The sequence below is a fragment of the Cryptomeria japonica genome, chromosome 9, assembly GCF_030272615.1.
Source record: "Cryptomeria japonica chromosome 9, Sugi_1.0, whole genome shotgun sequence".
Lineage (NCBI taxonomy): Eukaryota > Viridiplantae > Streptophyta > Pinopsida > Cupressales > Cupressaceae > Cryptomeria > Cryptomeria japonica.
In genome coordinates this window covers 17,837,077-17,858,098 of record NC_081413.1, presented here as the reverse complement: position 1 = coordinate 17,858,098, position 21,022 = coordinate 17,837,077, and the positions used below count along the sequence as shown (strand labels likewise).

The window sequence follows — 21,022 nt, the reverse complement described above, 5'->3', positions numbered from 1 at the left end:
GCGAAAGAAGAAGCGTCATCAGAATATCAACTTGAAAAGAAGACCATTGAGCTCAAAGGCTTTGATCAAAAGGAGGAAATTCTTCTATATAAATAGACAAATCTTTGTCTCACATAAAGTTTTTTTGCGTCACATGCGTCTCTACCTTCAAGGCAAAACAAACGAATTTGATTCAGAGACATTGAACCGCAGAGCTTTTATGCAATATAGAGCTCTGAGTTATCACAAAAACCAAGGAGGTAAAATTAATCCCAACTTTTTCCCAAACGTCTGTATCACATACAACGTAGCTCAAGAAATACCACCAACACCTGAAAGGGAAGAGGTAGAGTTTGTCCCATTTGTGACACAAAGCTTTTATTGAAGTTAAAAACATTTTCATCCATTATCTTACTCATACATCATCACTTCATCATCAATCCGTTCCAACTCTCAAAACATTAAGAGGTTCTTGCTCCAAGTTCTCTTTTTAGATATTGCTTGAATCAAACGCATCACATGACTTTTTAGATTGTTTCTACATCTAGGATAAGCTCATCTTAAGAGACATCTACGCAGGTTAAAACTAGTTCATGAGTGAATCCTCTCATTGCTAGGTAGTTAAATCTATAACACATCTCAGATTTCTCTACACCTTATCACATCCAACCTTATCAAAACAAACAAGCAATTCAAAGAAGGAATTTCGGTTACATCTTCCTTAAAAGTGCTAGAGATCCACATGCAACACAATTCACCAACCATCAATCTCTCATTTCATCAAAAACTCATCATCATTTTCACACAACTTCAACAAAAGCTTGTAAACAAAATGGCCCAAACCCGATCACAGTCAAGGCAACGAGAAATAGAAATGGAAGAAGAAGAGGAGGAAAATCTCAATGAATTTCAAGAAGCACTTGGAGGAAATGCAAATGACGAAAACCCAAGTACTCCCACTCCTTCAACAATAGAAAGGGCCCAGCATAACCCTCTCTTTAACAGACTTTTTGACGAAATACTCAGGAGCAATGCGGATGCTCACTTTTTAAAGCTCGCTCAAGAAGGAGCAAAACTCCCCTCTGACTTTGATCTGGCCCAATTAAGACAAGCATCAGAACGACAAAGTCGCCATGAAGAGGACAAAGGAAGAGATCCCATTAGATATAACATTCCTCGAGGTAACCCACCACCTCCTCCTCCAAATGAAATGGAGATGTTGCGGCAACAAGTTGAGAATCTCGCCCAACAACTTCATAGTGGTGTCAAAACTAACCAATTCTCACTTAATGACATATGTCCCTATCCTTTTGATAGGAATCTTTATATGCCACCCTTTCCACGAGGATTCGAAACACCCAAATTCGAAAAATATAGAGGAAAGGGAGATCCTCGTGATCATGTCAGAGAATTTCATTCCACTTGCCTCGAAGTGGCATATGAAGACACCTACCTAATGCGCCTTTTTCCCCAAAGCTTGGGAGGAACAATGTTGTGACGTTTTCACACATCGCCCCATTGCAAATGGGGACCCATGTTTTTTTTGCTCGTTTTGCTCGTTTTCGCTTTGCTTTTTCTAGGGTTTTGTTAGTTTGTTAGTTGTCTGGATTTAGGGTCAAGCCTTAGGGTTCTAATTACCGTCTTTTCGGACCAAAATCCAGTCAGTTTTGGGAGCTTTTTGATTTTCCCTTTTCTAGAATGCAAATTTTGAATGCAATGAATTCGCCAGAATGGTCTAATTTTCAATTGGAATGTTGACGCAGAGTCTAAATTTGTCTAAGTGTTGACCGTCAATGTGAATTTTTGTCCAATTGAATATTTTTGACCAAATTTTGACATTTTTGATTTTTGATCCTAGGCATCTCAAATGATTTGTTTTCGCCTTGTGAAGTGTTAAAATGTGTAAAATCATGATATTTTGGCCTGTAGGAGCAAAATCGCTCCTGTCCCTCAGTGAAGGACGGGAGCTCGTTTTCAAATATCTTACTATTCTTGCAGGGTCAAGATGAATTACGAATTGGAAGTGATGGAGAACGGCGAGATCTTTCCATTGAATATAAATTGAAGATTTTCATGAGCACAGAAATGCCTCAAGGAGGAAAATCGCTCCTGTCCCTCAGTGAAGGACCGGAGCTACAATTCAAATTTCGTCTTGTCCTTGCAAGATTTCGACAACTTAATGATTTGAGGACGTCCAAGGGAAGATGCTTTGCCAAATGAATATAATTTGAGATGCAAAAAACGAAGGAGAATGACCTATATTGACCAAATCGCTCCTGTCCCTCTCCAAGGGACCAGGGCGAGGTACCTTGTAGCTCTCGTCCCTCTCCCAGGGACCAGAGCGATTTCCTTCATTATGCAAAATCCAGACAAAGGTCAAGGCAAGTTTACGTTCAAAAACAAGGAAAAACATGAGATAAATGCGTTGAATATAAATTGAAGATTTTTGGGACGTCCATAACAGTGCTAATTGCCTAAATCGCTCCTGTCCCTCAGTGAAGGACCGGAGCTACAAATCCAATTTTGCTTTGTCCTTGCAAGATTTTAACGTCTTGATGATGTGAGAAGGTCCAAAGAGGTACATTTTATCAAATGAATATAACTTGAAGTGCTGTCGGGGAGATCAACAGGGTAGCAAGTCCGGCTTGAGTGAGGTCCTGATCCTGAAATTTGGCTAAGTCTGGAATGTCCTGATCCTGAAATTTGACTAAGTCTGGAAACTGAAAAACCTCCAAAAACTAGATTTTGCAATATAACTCCTGGAGGTCTGAAACCACTCTCAAACATCCTGAAAGTATATATGGAATATAACTTAAAGTATAAGAAAGAAGAAACATAGAAGGAAATGTCACTTATACTTAAATGTTATATTCCATTAAAATTGACCTGATCGAGAGTGCGAAAAGTCAAATTTCGCTCGTGTCCTTCTCCAAGGGTCCAGAACGAAATGCGCTCGTGTCCCTCTCCAAGGGACCAAGGCGAATCGCTCGTGTCCCTCACCAAGGGACCAGAGCGAAAATGCTTAGTTAGGCCATTCCTGACCTTGTTTGGACGAATCGAGACATCAAAGGCATGGTGAAGGACGAAATGAGCATGATAGAGCATCCAGACTTGATCAAAAACAACGAAATGATGAAGTTTTTGCCTAGAGGGTCAAATTCGCTCCTGTCCCTCACTGAAGGACCAGAGCGAAGTTCTTCATAAGGTACGATCTGGGCAAAGATCAAGCAAATTTTATGTTCGAAGGCAAGAAAGGAGGTCAATCGAACCCGTTGAAGACAAATTTAAGATTATCAAACGTCAACAAAGGACCAAAATGCTTAAGTTCGCTCCTGTCCCTCAGGAAGGGACCAGAGCGATTTTTGTTGTAGATGATTTTCTCGCCAAATTTCAACCGATCTCAAGGCATGAATGAATGAAAGGAGGCATTGCGAATCCGTTGAATATAATTTTCGAAGGTGATGAAGTGAAATGAGGCCCACAAGAGCAAAATCGCTCCTGTCCCTCAGTCAGGGACCAGGGCGATGAGGTACGTATCTTCCCACTTTTTCATTTTTGGGCGCTAAACAAACATTTTTTAAATTTATTTAAATGCTAGAAAAAAATCGATATTTAATTAAAAGCATTTAAATAGCGCATGGTATGTATTTATTAATTATTTTTTGCCTTTGTAAAAAATCGAAATTTATTAATTAAAAATAAAGGCATTTAATAATTAATTATTAATTTAATAAAAATCAAAAGGGAGCGCTTGGGTTTATTTTGTCAAGGTCGGCCTTTATTATTTATTTAAAAATCGTTTTAATTGCTATATTTTGCAAAAAGTCGGCCTAAGGTCAATATGAAGGTGAGCGCCTATAAAGGAAGGTGTTTATTTCATTTTCACATCATCATTTATCATCTCTCATATGCAACTTGGAGAAGGCAAAAGAGGAGCGAATTTCATACAAAGGAAGGGCGAAATTATCATTCAAGAAGAGGAGCGAATTCAATCAAAGGTGGTGCGAAACATCTATCCAAAGGAGAGGCGAACTTGAAGTTTCAAGTTAGGCGAACTTGCCAAGGACATTGAAGAACACATCAAAGACTTGAAGGGTGGCGAAGTTAATAAAGAGGAACGTTCTTTTGAAGATCACATCAAGACCATCTTATTTCAAATTTTGCCTAGGCGATTTTATTCATTTTGCATTTTAGAGTTAAGCTCTCAAGTAAGGTATGGCAAGATCTCTTGTTTTAATTTCGAATTTTGATTGTCATTGCCTTAATTTTGAAATTTTGTTTTTCAATAAGCTCAGTCTTTTTTAGGAAATGATTAATAAAGGACTTATCATTAAGTTTCCTAAAAAATTGCTCTCTAATTTATGTTATGTATTGCAAAATCATGTTACTAATTTTGAAATGTTGTGTAGGCATCAAATGGAGGTCTCTTCAAGGAAAATCAAGCCGGATCAAGGACGGTCTTCGCCAGGACGATCAAGCCAAGACAAGGGCGACCTCTTCCAATCCAGCGTTCCAAGGCGAGGTACATCATCCTGCACATCAAGGACAAAAGGAGTTAGAACAAGAGTTAATTAAAGATAGCCTCTCAACGACATCAAATTGAATATCTAGCAAGCTTCAAGTGTCAGATGAGGTGGCATCCCAGTCATCACTCCTCCAGTCAGTGAAGTCCACCTCAGCATGTCCAGATTCAATGTACTTAACTCATGGAAGGTGGCACAAACTTCGATGTACCTACCCCGGCTATCCATTGGTCGATTTTTCTAGAAGGGACATGTGTCCAAGCAATACAATTTTATCATTGGTCAAGCATTAAATGTTATGTAATGGTTGTAACAAACCCTAATTAGGGTTTTCATTGTAAAATCTTGGCCATTGATCTTGAATTGATCTAAGCCATCAAATTGTATTGTGGGCACTATATAAGCCCAAACATTTCATTTGTAAAAAATAATTAGCAATTAGAGAGAATTGTAAATAGTTAGAATAGTTAGAGAATAGTTGGAAGCAATTAGAGTAGAATAGGAGGACAAGGCAAGAAATTGTTGCCATTGATTGTAAACAAACTCCATTTTCATTGAAGTAATGGTGAAATATGTCGTTTTCTTGCAATTTGCATGGTTTCTTGTTGAGTCTTCAATCTTAGATGGTAGATGATTAAATGAATGGAGGAAATGTGATTGATTGATGGTGGAATTCGTATGTCCATACTACTAGCAGTTTGTTGATTGCAGACTTGCCTTGTGTAGTCAACTGGAATCATTCAGCCTAAGCTCAATTTCAATTTGTCGCTTCTTCATTGATATGCATCAACTTGGATGGTATCTATGCCTGCGGTGATGATTTGAACATCATAAAGCTCCCCTAGAAGATCGCACTAGCCTTGTGTAGATGTTCCATTGATGTCAAAACAAGATCTAGTTAGAGTTTTGTCAAAAATCAAATCATTGCTCCTACATTCTTAGTATTAGGATTAGATCCTCTCTTCGCCCTTATCCTTTTTCCATTTTTTTTAATCTAAGTTAGTAAGAGCCTGTGTCCAGCAAAGCAGATCGGAAGTTCAATGTAAGTCCCCTTGTGATTCCAGCAAATCACATCATACCACTGGAGCTTGTCCACATGTGGAGACCCCACTAAAAGAACCTTGGAGTCTACCTAACTGATCCTTTACGCGAATCTTCAGCAGTTAGAGACTATTTTCTCAAGAGAGGATAAGATACCCTTAGGTATTTTATTCTGTGTATGATGGTGTACAAAATACACGTCAACAAACAACCACATCATGGTTTTCCCGACTATCAGGTGACATTAGAACATTTGAGGAACTCATCCAAAAATTCCTAGCTCGTTACTCTCATAACATTGAACGCGACATCACCATGGCTAATCTGTGCAGCACTAAACAAAAACCAGGTGAACTATTCTCAGTATTCCTGCAACGATGGCGTCAAATGTCTAGCAGACGTTCTCTTCAGTTACCTGAACGAGAACTAGTGGAAATATTCATTTCCAACTTAAACGAAGAAATGGAATTTCACCTGGATGTCAAAGACACTGACTCTTTTAATGATATGATCACCAAGGGTTTGAAATGTGAAAGGGCACTTATCAAGAAAGGACTTATCAAAATCTATAATGAACCAAAGGATAGTCCTCGCCCACGCTTCAATAGTGATAAACCCAGCTTCTGGAACAAAAACAAGAATATCATCAACGATGGGGTCGTGGATGCCAGGACTATACAAACTGCACAATCTGTGGTTCGGTTTGCAGGACAGAATCCTCCACCTCAGAATAACAAAAATGTTCCTACCAATCAAGGTCGCATCACATCTCACGATGAACCAAGACCTCGTCAGCAAAAACAAAAACGAACACACTCCCTTAGGGGAGCCCATTGAAATAGTATTGCGACAACTCATTTCTCAAAATTTGGTCACTCCCTAAAACATCAAACTATGAACCTCAGGTCAAACCCGCATGGTGGCGAGATACTGAACACTGCGATTTCCACCAAGGGAGAGGACACAAGACAAGTAATTGTCATCGATTGAAAGATCTTATTCAGGACCTTATTGACCGAGGAGAAATTGAAATAGAAGGACATGACCCAAAAACAACAAACAATGATCATCTGATGTTCAAAAATCCACTTCCATCACAAGATCAAAGGGGTCCTTCCACTTCCAGGCGAGGCACTGATACCACGGATTATACGCAGGCTGCATATAATTACACTGTAAATCACCTGTATGATGCCAGAGAACAAGTTGCAACTATAACCATCAAAAATCCCAACTCCAATTGCAATGTTGTTACACGTCGCGGCAAGGTTACCATAAAGGCAGCTCCACAAGGCACCACCTCCATCCCAAAGCAGTACAATCTTGTGGAACAATTAGACAAAACACCTGCGCTTATATCCATTTTAGAGCCATTGCGCCTATCGCCATCTCATAAAACAATCTTGGATCAAGCACTCCAAGAGGCGTCAGTCCCTGCAAACCTGAATACAGACCAATTTCAAGCCATGGTTGGAAGTCTAAAGTCATCACCTTGTCTCACTTTTTCTGAAAGTGACAACTCCTCTTTCCAGCAACCTCATAATGCTTCGCTACACATTGAAGGCTTTATCAATCAGCATAGGATCAAGCGAGTCTTGATCGACAATGGAGCAGGCCTGAATATTTGTACACTACAATTGGTCACAGCATTGGAATATGCCATAGAATCAGTGGATCCTCGCAAAAAGATCACAATCAAAGCTTATGACGATGCGGAGCGTTCATCCAAAGGAGCTGTGGTACTACCAATCCGAATAGGCCCTGTGGTAAAGCACATCATCTGTCAGGTTCTGGACCTTCCTCTACCATACAATCTATTGTTAGGAAGACCTTGGATACATGCCATGCAAGCCGTTCCATCCACCTACCATCAATGTATCAAGTTCCCACATAACAGTGTAGAGATCACAATCCTGGGCGATGCAAATCCCTTTGCGTATTGCCATAATATCAGCCATCAACCAGAGATTACCGTTCCTAATAATAGAGAAGCCATTTCCTCCACATCATATATAAATCCCGCCTCTCTTGCCAGTTCGAACACCACTATACCAAAGCAAGAAAAGCTTAAAATGAAAATAGCAAAGGAAGGTCCTGGGGAATACAACTTGAGTCAACTCTTTTGTGTGGGACAAATGCCCACTTCTCCTAGAACACATGGTAAACCACAGCAGTTACTCCAGCAACCACTAATCACACCAGCATGTGCTTTGACGCCTTTCATCCTTGGAAAAAGTCAAGAAGAAGAAACCCAAGATGAGGACTTAGCGGAATGGATCTATAAAGATCCCCTCACCACTGATATACCGAAAGTTAAACTTCCTACGGATCAGTATGGCAAAGGTCTCCTCATTATGCAAAGAATGGGGTATGATGGTCAGAGTGCTTTGGGATATTGCAAACAAGGACGACATGAACCTCTGCTGCCGGAATTAAAGCCCAAAGGTAATACAGGCCTAGGCTTTGAAAAAGAGATCTTTCCTAAACTCAAATTCAAAGGAAAACCCAGCAAACCATTATGTCAACCTACTACAAAAAGGACACCTTTCATTATCAAAGCAACATCGAGCACCATCACAACTGCCCCACCGAGGCTCAGAATCCCAACACAACCATCACCAATGCCACTCATCCCACCAAACGAACCAGTATTCCCATCAGCAGCACCATTAGCAGCAGCAACTGTATCAGAACCCGCAGCAGCATCTATGGCACCAGCAGTTCCAACAGAAGCCACTGAGTCAATACTACCGATACTCCTTGTACCAGATTCTTTAATCCCCATCGACCTTCCTGCAACACCGATCACTGCAAAGGTACATCAACCAATCACACCTGCAGTATTTAACTCAAAAGACATCCCAGTATGGTATAGTGATCGAATGCTGGAAAGTAACTCAGAGACCGACTCACATGAGTGGGAATTTGATTCTGTATAGCTTAACACTTCAGATGAGGAAGATGCATCACTACCTCCGCCACGCAAAGACATCCCTGTTTATGGAGAAGCACAGATAAAGACCACATGGGTTCCTGAACTGGAAACATCTTCCACAGACCCTACGTCTCATCCTACGCCTGATTCTGACAGGGAGAGTACCATCAACGACCTTCACCACACTGTCTTAACCCTCACTGATACATCTAATGAACTTAACCTAATCGATGAAGTAATGCCCATTATTCACCCTGAACTCATCGAATGGAACCAACCAAATCCCCCATGCCTTGACTTTTTGGAATTAAGGGATAACCTACCAAGCGGGGATCACAAAGCTGGATTCGCCATTGAACTTAATAGCGCAGCATACTTCGGGGCGGATGCCAAACCTTTCAGCTGCAAAAACATAACAATAAAACATGGATCTTCCAGTGAAAACCACACTGTGGCACTGTTTGATCCAACAAAAGTAAAAAGAAAGAGCGTATCCAACGGTGAAAACCTCTCTGAGGCGCCTGAGGATGAAAGGTTTCACATCCTCCCCGCTAGTACACAATAGGAACGATCAACGATTCTCATCGAGGAAACCAAAGAATACAATGTGGGGACTCCTGAAAATCCTCACCTCATACATCTGGCATCTCTTCTCACTCCAAAGGAACAGCCTAAATTTATAGAGTTCTTCCAACAGTGTCAGATCAACTTTGCATGGTCATATGCAGACATGCCTGGGCTTGATCCTGATTTAGTCATGCATCACCTCACCGTTGCAGAAGGAGCCAAACCGGTTAAGCAGAAGCTTCGCAAGATGCATCCTCAAATTGCAGTGCTAGTCAAAACAGAACTCAAGAAACTCCTAGATGTTGGATTCATTAGACCAATTGATTATGCAGAATGGATCTCCAACATTGTGCCTGTCGGCAAACCAAAAGGGGGCATCCACATTTGTACTGACTTCCGAGATCTAAATAAGGCATGTCCTAAGGATGACTTTCCCCTACCAAATATCGACATCATAATGGATCTGACAGCAGGACATGCCATGCTTTCACTCATGGATGGCTTTTCAGGATACAACCAGATAAGGATCGCACCAGAAGATCAACATAAGACAGCCTTCACATGTCCATGGGGCACATATTGCTGGAATGTAATGCCTTTTGGTTTAAAGAATGCAGGAGCGACCTATCAACGAGCAATGACTACTATCTTTCATGATATGATGCATACCATAATGGATGATTATGTTGATGACTTACTGGCAAAATCACTCACAAGAGAAGGTCATTTGGACATATTAGAGAGAATCTTTGATAGACTGGAACAATATCATGTTCGACTCAACCCAAAGAAATGTGTCTTTGGAGTAACCTCCGGGAAGCTTCTAGGATACATTGTCTCAAGCAAAGGTATTGAGGTCGACCCAGCAAAGGTAAAAGCAATCATGGACATGCCACCACCAAAGAATATCAGTCAACTAAGGACATTACAAGGGCAACTTCAATCCATCCGAAGATTCATTGCACAATTGGCTGATAAGTGTCACCCATTCACACAGCTGCTACACAAGAACATCTGCTTTCAGTGGGATGCCCGATGCTAACAAGCATTTCAGACGCTTAAAGACTATCTCATGAATCCACCATTGCTGATCCCACCAGATCCAAGTAAACCGTTGTTACTCTATATCTCAGTGACAAGTACAACATTGGGTGTACTACTGGCACAACATAATACAGAAGGAAAAGAGTGTGTTGTTTACAACATCTCTCGCACACTGGTGAGCTATGAACTCAATTACATGCCTATTGAGCGAGCTTGCCTAGCAGTAATCTTAGTAGCTACTAAACTGAGGCACTATCTGTTAACACACAAGGTACAACTCATTGCAAAGATTGATCCACTCAAGTATTTACTCAACAAAGCAGCATTGACAGGTCGCTTGGCCAAATGGGTGATGATTCTAAGTGAATTTGACATCGAGTATATAGACCATAAAGCTATCAAAGGACAAGTCATTGCAGATCAGTTGGCCGATGCACCCCTCATAGGCAATCATCCTCTCATTTCCAATTTTCCAGATGAAGAGATATTCATGATCACAACAGCACAACCATGGAAACTATACTTTGATGGTTCATACACTAGGCATGGCTCAGGGGCAGGCATTCTGTTTATCACACCTCAAGGTAACAGCATCCCGAAGTCTTACAGGCTCACATTTCCATGCACAAACAACATGGCAGAGTATGAGGCCTTGATCACAGGACTCAGGCTAGCCGTACAATGGAAATTACAAGAACTACAAGTATATGGCGACTCACAACTGGTCATTTGACAAGCAACTGATGAATATCAGACCAAGGATGATAAACTCATGCCATATAAGCAAATAGTGGACAATCTAAAGACATCATTTACTACTATCACTTTTGAGCAGATACCAAGAGATTAGAATCGAGCTGCTGACGCTATGGCTACCATTGCATCTCTCCTAGATCTTCCACATATTCAACACGCTACGAGTTCTTGGTAGAACAGCTTTGGATTCCCGCTTATGATATCCCCGAATCCAAAATGATATATCGCCTTGTCGGTTCTGAATCCCCATGGTATGGTGAGTTCTACACCTATCTCCGCGATCACACCCTTCCTCCCAACCAATCGAATAACCAACGTAAAACCTTCATTCGCCAAACCGCTCGATATACCATTATTGCCGAAACCCTATACCGACGCAGTCTTGATAGTACTCTCCTTCGATGTCTGGAACAAGATGAGATAACAAAGGCCTTGGAAGAGATACATGAAGGAATATGTGGGACTCACTCAAGTGGTCCGTCACTAGCCAAGAAACTCCTGCGCAATGGATACTATTGGCCATCTATGGAAAAAGACTCCCACACACCTAGACTATAAACAGATACTCTGATCAAGTATCTTCAGGTCTCAATAGGTAATCGATCATGGTAATCCTAGACTACATCAGGCATTTATCATAATGACCTAGTCTCAACGGGGCTGCCATGATTCCCCACAACCATCCATCACACGCACACACTATCAATTGATCAACCAATCAAACACAATCCAACGGACAATTACATCAATTGTCTACGTCTCAACGAGTATTTTGCTTCATATACCTTGACTTCATCGAGCAATTACATCAATCGTCTAAGTCACATCAGGTCACTTTGATTCACTTACTCAGACTTTATCATGTCCAAGCAACCAACTGACATCAACTGTCACGCTTTGACTTGACCGGGGCAATTAAACCAATTGCACCAGATTGTCCAACCAATTTTGATCAATTGTATAGCATCAATCCAAACCCCACACTACATCTGCTATGTATCTCTTGCATGACCTTAGGGTACTCACTAGCTTGCCATTTCTCTGTATTCACTCCATTTTCTCCCATTCTTTCATCATTAGTTCTAATTTCTTCTATTCTACCTCCCCTCCACTTTTCATTTTTTTCAAGAGATCGCCCGATTTTTCAAAAAAATTCGGCCCATCTCTCGAGGGGGCATACCACCCATTAAATTTACATTTTATGTGGCATTTCTTCACACCTATTTTTCTTTCTTTGAAACGATGCGATAAACTGCACCGTCTCAAAGAGGGGCAAATGTAGTCACATAAATCTGTCCACTTAATTAAATGAATATTTAGTATTTATTTGATTATTTAACCATCAATCAATAATTAATTAAATTAATATTTAATTAATTCATCTTAACCCTCTTCTCCTATTAATTAAATAAATTATTCAATTTATTTGATTTAATTCACTTAACCAAATTCAGACCATTAATTAAATAAATAAATCATATTTGTTTAATTAAATCTTCTCTCACATTTAAATAAATTAATATTTATTTAAAACCCCCAAAATCTCATCTCTCACATTTAAATAAATTAACATTTATTTAAAATCACCTTTATCCTCCACCCACTTGCATTTTCCTACAAATGCAAGTTGCACAACTATTTTAAATAAATTATTTATTTAAAATCCTATTTATCCTCACCCACTTGACACCTTTAATGGTTTCCCTTAAAGTCTTCAAACTTAATGGTTTCCTTTAAAGTCTTCTTAAGAATTTAAAGGTTTCCCTTAAAGTCTTCAAATTTAATGGCTTCCTTCTAGAGTCTTCTCAAACCTTTAATGGTTTCCCTTAAAGTCTTCAAGCATTTAATGCTTTATCTTCCTTTTTCTCATTTAAATAAATTAATATTTATTTGAATATTTACCCAAATGCAAATTACACCATTTAATTGAAATAAATGATTTTATTTTAATTGAAAATACCAAAATTCCTCCCACTTGCATTTTCCTACAAAATCCACTTGCATGCCTAAACCCTTTCTAGATTCTTCTAAACCCTTCCTAATTAACCTAATTCATTCCCTAAATATTGTCACGTTCCTAAGCAAATTGGAGTCACTTCTCAAAGACTCCAAAGTCTTTGAAAAGCAATTAATGCTTTGTGTGTTCAACAAATTAACCTCTAAAGTCTTCCAAACCACTTATGGCTCTTACATGACCATTAATGGTTAATTCCACTTGCACCCATGGTTAAGGACTTTGACCCCTAACTTAACCCTCATGTAACCCATGTGTCTCTTCAAAGCATTTATTTCTTTGACTAGGGTAACCATCATGTCCCCTCAAGCATTTAATGCTCCTTATCTCTCCTCTCAAGCCTCCTCATGGTGACACTTGTCAACATGGGATTGGGTTGAAAGTCTCACATGGATTGAATGTCTTTCAATCCTAACCCTTGTTTAAATTGCTCAATCTTAACCCTTCATTTCCCCATTTCTTCTATAAATAGAACCCTTCTCCTCAAGCAAAGAAAGAAGCATTAGAGTATTGTTGTTATACTGGTATTAGCATAGAGCTTTTTCATAGCATCACTATCTACACTTGCATAGCATTTGCTTATCATATTCAACCATCTTGAATCTCCATATGGCATCCATGGCTAGTGCTAAAAGCTGAGAGCTACACTCATTTGGGACTTGGAGAGGGGAAAAACAAGGGAGAAGCATCAAAAAGCATCATGGAAGCATCTTAGGGAGGCTCTTCTCCTTTCTTTTATTTTGTTAAACTTCTTTCGTGTTTTTTGAAATCTCTTTTGATATGTTTGGAATGGTTTTTAGTTCTTTGTTTTGTTTTTATGGTTGAAACTAACTTATTAACATTGAACTTTGTTGTTGCCTTGTCCCCATTTCCATGACATCAAGAAGTGATTGTGCATGTTGACTCTTCGTTGTCTGCTTGCCTGATCCTGCCACAAATAGACTTCGTTGTCTGCTAGCCTGATCCTGCCACAAATAGACTTTCCCGAAATAGAAACTTTCCAAAATGTCAGAGTTAGAGCCCAAGACAGGGCGCAGGATGACTTACTAAAAATAGAAATTTACTAAAAATAGAAATTACTAAAAATAGTAAGTTTGATTTTTGGCAAAATGGCAACATTCTGGGACTCGAAAAAATCCCTAAAAAATAGGGACTTTCTAAAAATAGAAAGTTACTCCGTTTGGATTCAAATTTTGCCGGGAGGTCCCCTGAAGGGTCCCGACTCCAGTCGTATGCTTAGTTTTTCCGAAACCCTAACAGGAACCCCTAAAATCTAGGGCAGAAGGCAAAACCCTAGAAAAAGGACAAAACAGGCCCTAGACCTCACAGAATTTGCTTGACAGAGAAGCAGATTAACCCCAACTGACTCCCAAACACCCGCAACGCGAACGCGGAGAGATTGAAGAGATTGCCACTAACACACACAAAAACGAAAGGCAAACGACCAAAAGGGCCTAAAAGCAAAGGGGGGGTCCCTATCTGGGATGGGGTGATGTGTGATTAGGTCACAACAAGACCCCGCAGGGTTACAAACAGAGGTGTCCACAGAGTATTGCAACAGAAAAGCAAGAGGTTGTTGTAGAGCAGCAGCAAGCTGTGACGAAACAACAGCAGCAGAAGCAGATCCAGCAGCAGGGGATCATGGCTGCAGAACAGGAGAAACAGAAGAGGGGACCTCAGGAGATGAGGCCACAAAAGGAGCAGTGGGGGCATCAGTAGCCGTGAGGGGCACAACATCGACATCATCCTCATGAGAGGAGCCAATAGACACAAAGTCAAGAGCATTGACTGTTAAGTGATCAGCAATAGCATTTTTCCACCAAGTAGAAACACCTTTGTGGCATGAAATAGAGCAGTCCGAAGCGAGATGACCGGTAGAGAAGCATCTCTTGGAGCGGAAGGGGAGGCCCTCAAAATCCAACAGTTGTGTCCAAGGCCTATCCCCCACCATAAGAACCACGTCTCCCGGGAGAGGAGAGATTAACTTATTTTGTATAGAATATTTGCTTGTTGAGACTTGATTCGCATCACACAATTGTTTTGAGATTATTTGTGAAGGTGAGAAAGGTATTGAGTGCAAGAGTCATCAGCAACCAAAAGATTTTGTGTGAAGGCAATCAAATTCAAAGAGATCCCAAAAAGTCAAATCATTGATTTTAGTTGACGATTAATAGGCTAATGTGGACTACATCTTTAGTTTCACCAACCCCATCATGAGTATGATTGGGTTTACTAATACAAACATATTGATTTTGGAGAAAAACTATGATGGCATGAACTCCATGTAAGAAAAAATAAAGACCATTATAGTAGAGGAGAATGATTACAAAGAAATATTTTTCTTAAGGGTAGAAAAAACCATTCTCAACTGATAGGACAAGGTAACAAAACCATTGCATTTGCATTATCTCTCAAATAATACAGCAGAGAGATACTTTCTTTGCCTAGGAGATCAATACCATATAGAGACAATGAAGTTGCTAAAGGGTACAAGAAAACAATTTCAAGGATATACTCAAATACAGAAGTGGTGGATAATGTTAGAACTAAATTTGGCGAGTTCATTTCATCATAATATCATACTATTTGTGCTCCTCCAAACAAATACAAGACGGGTGCCCATACATGGTGGTACCTGCATGGGCAAAAATATATGTTCCTTCAGCTTCTTACAATCAAAACTCTATCACAAGTAAATACTTTTTATTTTTTAACATTCTTACATTCTTTTGTATTTTTAAGTTGTATTGACTTTCTCTCCAAATTTAACAAGTTGCAAGTTTTTTGACTAAACATAATTGGAGTACATACTCCGGTATCCACTTAGTTAAGCACAGCCAATTGGCTGCAAAAAAAGCAGAAGATTTGGTCTACATCCACTACAACTTGCACCTCCTACCACATAAGAAAGTTGACTACAAACAAGGGGCAACATAGAATTGAGATATAACCCGAGTATGCCAATTTGGATGCATCCATGGTAGAGCTTCCCAAAGTCAATTTACACAATAATGTGGCTCCTACACATGATGTGGCTATCAAGAGTGGCACTACAATTAATCGTGGTTCAAATTAACTTGAACCCAGTATGACTTAGATCTAAATAATTTATCAAGATTAAAAAGGCAGCAATGGAGGGTGGTGACTCAATTCTTATGAAAGGTGGTGATCCTTTCACCAATCAAGTATAAAGGCGAAATCATTCCAAGCATTCAAGGATCACTTATCAATCATCACTCATGAATCCACAAAAGCAATCATCAATTACCAAATCAAGCAATCAAATCAATCAGCAAATCATTCAATCAAATCAGCATTCATTCAATCATCATTCACCAATATATCAAACCAGTATTCATTACATCATCACACACCCATCATCTAATCAACAATGACTTAATCATCACTCATCAATACCTCAAATCATACGGTCAAAGGAATTCATTCGATCATTCATTCAACAACAATCCATCAATCAAGTGAAATCGAATCACCAAGTTTGGATTTGGAAAAAAGTTCAGAAATAAAAGAACAGCAGTATATAACATTAAGGAAAGTTATTGGTATGCAAGTATTATTGTATTTATTTATGTATCTCAATATAAATCTGTTAGGAAGATGCAGCAGTACTGGTCTCCCCTCATCTGCCACCCTGAATTGGATGACCTGGAAGTCCTGCCATACTTGTGGGCCAAGGGGCCGAATGACTTGGAGGCTCATTCCATGCCCTTGGGCTTGGTTGAGGAAGATAATCTCCCAGCATCCTAACAAGAAATATAAGATTAGTAATTATTTATCTGATTTCCATTAACAATCATATTTGGAATCAATGTGAAACATTTGATAGGGAAATGCAGTAGTACTAGTTCCCTCATCAAGTATGCCAACCCCAAGATGGATGTGTCAATACCTGGGGCCAAGGGGGTGAATGACTCCGAAGCTCATTCTGTGCCCTTGGGCTTGATTGAAGAGGACAGGCTCCCAGCGCCCTATCATACTTTCCCATCAAATTTCATAATAGGGTTGGCTATTGGTAATAACTATGAAATGGATCCAAATAGATTTAGGATATTTTGTATTCTATAGGGATTATCTATGATCAACATATGTGATGTTGATTAATGACAATTTTCTCTAAGTTTTGTAGCAATTGTGTAATTTATTTATAGAATATTCCTTGTAAATGAATTGTATTGTTGGAATTGCTATTTTGGGGCAAAAATCAGGTATATCCCAAAAGTGGACATTACATAAGTCAAATTAGAGGCCTCCAGCACTAAAGTGTGGCTCAAGGGGAACTTCTGCAGAAAATGAGCCACACTCAAACCATAACTCAGAGGCCACAAAAACAGCCAGTCGCAAAGGTGCAGGTAGCTCAATGGTAGAGCACACAAACATGGGAGGTCCTAGATTCAAGTACTATCTGGTCCATGAAAAAGAACAGTTGCTAAAGTGGATTTTTTAAGGAATAAGGAAGGTCCTCTTGTTGATGAATAATGAGTTGAATATGATGCCATTTTCTGTATTCATTGTGAGTAGATATGGTGAAGTCAATGGAGAAATAACTCAGTAATCCCAACTCCTGAAAGAAAACCCACATTGAGGATCAGATAGCATTGCCCATGGACATTAATCCATTATTGGAAGGTTTGTTGATAGTGATGTAATATTTCCCAATTTAGTCAAGGCCATGCTGACTTAGCCAGACAATCCCCATAGTGTTTGACTAGAACGCTTTGAATTCTAACCTTCCCATGCAGTTTCTTGACACAATGTTACGCAGGAAAATAGATGGCAATCTATAGTTTAAGCATCAATTATTTTTCAATGAAAATCCAAAGCCTAAGGACCTTTGAGACCACTAAATATAATGAAGATGGACCAAGAGAATGAAGTAAAAGAATTCAGCTGATAGATCTAGGAAAATGAAATCTCATTGATTGAAGCTAGAACAGTTAAAACAAATGCAAACTGCAATAGAAGGTCGGAAAAGTTGGAAGACACAGAGTGTCACCTCATCCCATTTTATCCCTTTATTCTGCAATGACAACAATCCTAATTTGATAAACTTAACGTAGCTAAAACAGCATATCAACTGTCATAACAATGTTGCAAGTAAATTGACGGGCCAAGCACACAAGGAAATATGCATGCAAAAAATAAGAAATGGCAAACACCTGAAATAGTTTCTCAGATAGAAGAAGACACTTACAAAAGGGCAGTGGTGATCCATATTTAGCACACAGGTTTTACATGAACTGCAATGATGTGTCTGTTCTGATTTAGGCTTCAAACAGAACTGACAAAGGCTATAATTATCCAGGCCACCTTTGCCCACAACTTCGTAATTGCCCCATGATATGATTGGTGGTGGCCCTGCAGGTCGGAATGCTGCCAAGAAATAGCTGGCAAGAGTCCCACTAGCCAAAATGAAAGTAGAAATAGAATGAAAAACTGAGCTTAAGCTGATTGTTGAAAATACTACAGGATACACTGCCCAAACTCCACCACCTGCATTTAAGCAAAAGAATAGAATTTCTTGTTTCATGTGTGTTGTAGAAACAGAGGGCAAACCATATATTCAGACTAAAGAAACCAGTTTGAAACTTCTCATCAAACTACTCAGATACAATAGTGAATACTTGGCAAAAGGAAAGAAGTGAAAGCAAAACTGACCAAGAAGAACACATACATATTATAGACAGAATGATGCAGACGACAATAAGAACAAAGAAACGATTTCCAAATGCATGGCAACAATCAAACCAATGTCGTGTATGCTGCTTAACCATGTCATTTGTAATAGCTCCACACCATCCACATTTATAAACTGGGGAATATGATGGAAGTAAGAGCCGCAACCCACATCCCCAGCAGATTGTCTCATAATTTTCTTCTAACATCTTTGAACTACAAACTTCCTGCAAGATGATTGCATATCAAACTAAAATGCCCAATCTAAGATTTGATATATAAAGCACATAAAACTGCGAAAAAAATCCAACTAATAAAGTCCCATGCAGAGTTTAATGTGTCCTAAGTCTAACAGACTTCATGCTGATGTCAAAGATTTTGAGCATCATCCAACACTATTTCTAGTCACATGGGGTAATGCACACATAAAGATATGTTCCTTATATGACCTGGGTATTTTTTACATAGAATAATCATAGCTGTTAATGCCTCTCTTGTCCTGAATGGAAAAAAATTCTGATCTTGGTTGTTTACTAAGTTAGTATTAATGTTCTTGATAACTGAAAAAATATTTTCCTAAGAATTTATGTATATTATCACATACATGACAAATATGTTACAAACTTATAAGTATAGGAATTTCCAGTGTGACTGGAAGCATTAGCTACAAAACACCAAGACCAAATTACCAGTTGTGGAAGGCTCATTTGCTCCATATTTGCAATCATTTAACACAGTTTTGCTGCAATATAGGACTGTTTTTGGCTGGATTTCAGATTTACAGTAAGAGCTGGAGATGAAACATCACAAAACTCTGTAACCACCTCATCATTAGCCTTGAACTATGTGAAGTTGACACCTTCATGACCTGGTTATGCATTCCAAACTAGTTAATTCAGGAATGTAAATAATATTCCCAAACCATCAGAGCATGAATACTGTAAAGAAAGTTCCATCCAAACATTGCCTTGTAACCCTGGTGAATGGAGTACGAACTGTTAAGTTTAAAGCTGTAGAATCTGGCATTTACATTTGTAAATACTGGAAAAATAGAACAGGATTAAGATATATGCTGCATAAAAACAACACACAGCATTCAAAAAGTCTAGCAAAAATATTTCAAAGCTGAGAAATATAACAGCTCAAGAATGAGGGGATAAACCACAAAGGACAAAAGGGGCAAAGAATGCCTTTCAAAAAATTTAATTTAGGAAACAATAAACTTAGCCTTATTAACATAATCACATAATCACAGAAAAATTGTAATATACATAATGTTTCACCTGCTGATAGAATGCCATATTGAACACTGGAAAATTTCTGACTTTTTAAAAACTTGAATCAGCCTCAAGAGTCTTAGAACTTTTAAAAGACATGAAATTTAAATCAAATGACAAAAATCAAATGGTATATTTTCACTATAAAAGCATCCATATAAAAATTATTGTAAATGTTTGTTAAGTCAAAGTTACAAAAGAGGAGGAGAATGAAGTACAGCTTTTATTGCTAAAGACTTCTCTACTCTTTCGACCCTCATATATTTCAACAGATCACTTGACAATAGTATAACATTAACATACATAATCCAAGGTGTAGGAAACAATTGTAATATTTATATTTATTATTATTACAAAGTTGTAGGTGAAGCTGAACAATCATCTTAGGAAGATGAACTAGGAGGACTCTTCTTGTATGATAAATATGTACCTTTTTGGCAATACAATACAATTCTGGTTTGCATCACTTCCATTTGTTATTTATTTTCTGGTCCATTTTCTAGCCTAACATTGACATTAGAGCCAGGCAGTTTTTGGTAGTTTCAAATACACGATGCCTTTTTTCTGCAGAACTTGTTCTCATTTGCCCCTATATTTGCTGTCCCAACCAAATCAGATATCAATCACTTCTCAGGAGAGTTCAGACATTTTTTCTTCCCAAAACCAAGTGCAACAGAAACAAAGTGGAGGTTGAACTGCATACATCTGTGGGGGGCATGATCTCTGGAATTTTTTCTTCTTGTCCTGTTTCATGGCTCCCAGCACATGGCTCCTATTCTTCAAAAATCATTTTTCTATGCCTTGAGCCTCTTGTTTAGTGCATGTAGGCCCTCAAAAATATACATGTTAGCCACATCTAAATTAATGACCGAAATTGTACACTGTTGACATGTCTAAAGTCGCATCACTGCCACTCTATCCGGCCAATGCAGAATAGAATGACTCGCTGAGTATCCTATCCTCTCTTGTATAAGGAAGCCCTAATGCTGTTTGGTTTGATCATGTGGGGACAACCTCAAAGTTCCGAATGTCAGTTCTTGACTGCGGGATAACTCAACGGTCAATGTGTTTTGTTGGGAGCACAAGGGGTCTTACGTTTTGCAACAAGCTGGTCTGCATCCTACGATGCTATGATTCTCAAGCTGCAAAATAAAAGCAAAAGAGAAGGGATAGGAAACCTAAGGACATTGAT

At 39.0% G+C, this 21,022-nt stretch overlaps 1 protein-coding gene across 6 annotated transcripts in view; it reads right to left on the bottom strand.

Moving 5' to 3' along the window:
- The window catches only part of LOC131050699 (protein S-acyltransferase 11), a 78,061-nt gene that overhangs the window by 33,052 nt on the left and 23,987 nt on the right, over positions 1–21,022 (bottom strand). For 4 of the 6 annotated variants that reach the window (XM_057984915.2, XM_057984916.2, XM_057984914.2 and 1 more), the window contains exons 2-4: positions 19,243–19,421; positions 18,552–18,780; positions 18,072–18,370 (exon numbers count right to left, since the gene is read on the bottom strand). In XM_057984915.2, coding sequence (XP_057840898.1) covers positions 18,072–18,370; positions 18,552–18,780; positions 19,243–19,281 — 567 coding nt within the window. In that variant the 5' untranslated portion in view covers positions 19,282–19,421. Of the gene's footprint in view, positions 1–18,071; positions 18,371–18,551; positions 18,781–19,242; positions 19,422–19,549; positions 19,626–21,022 lie in introns of all 6 variants that reach the window. The other 2 variants (XM_057984912.2, XM_057984913.2) reach the window with 2 other exon arrangements.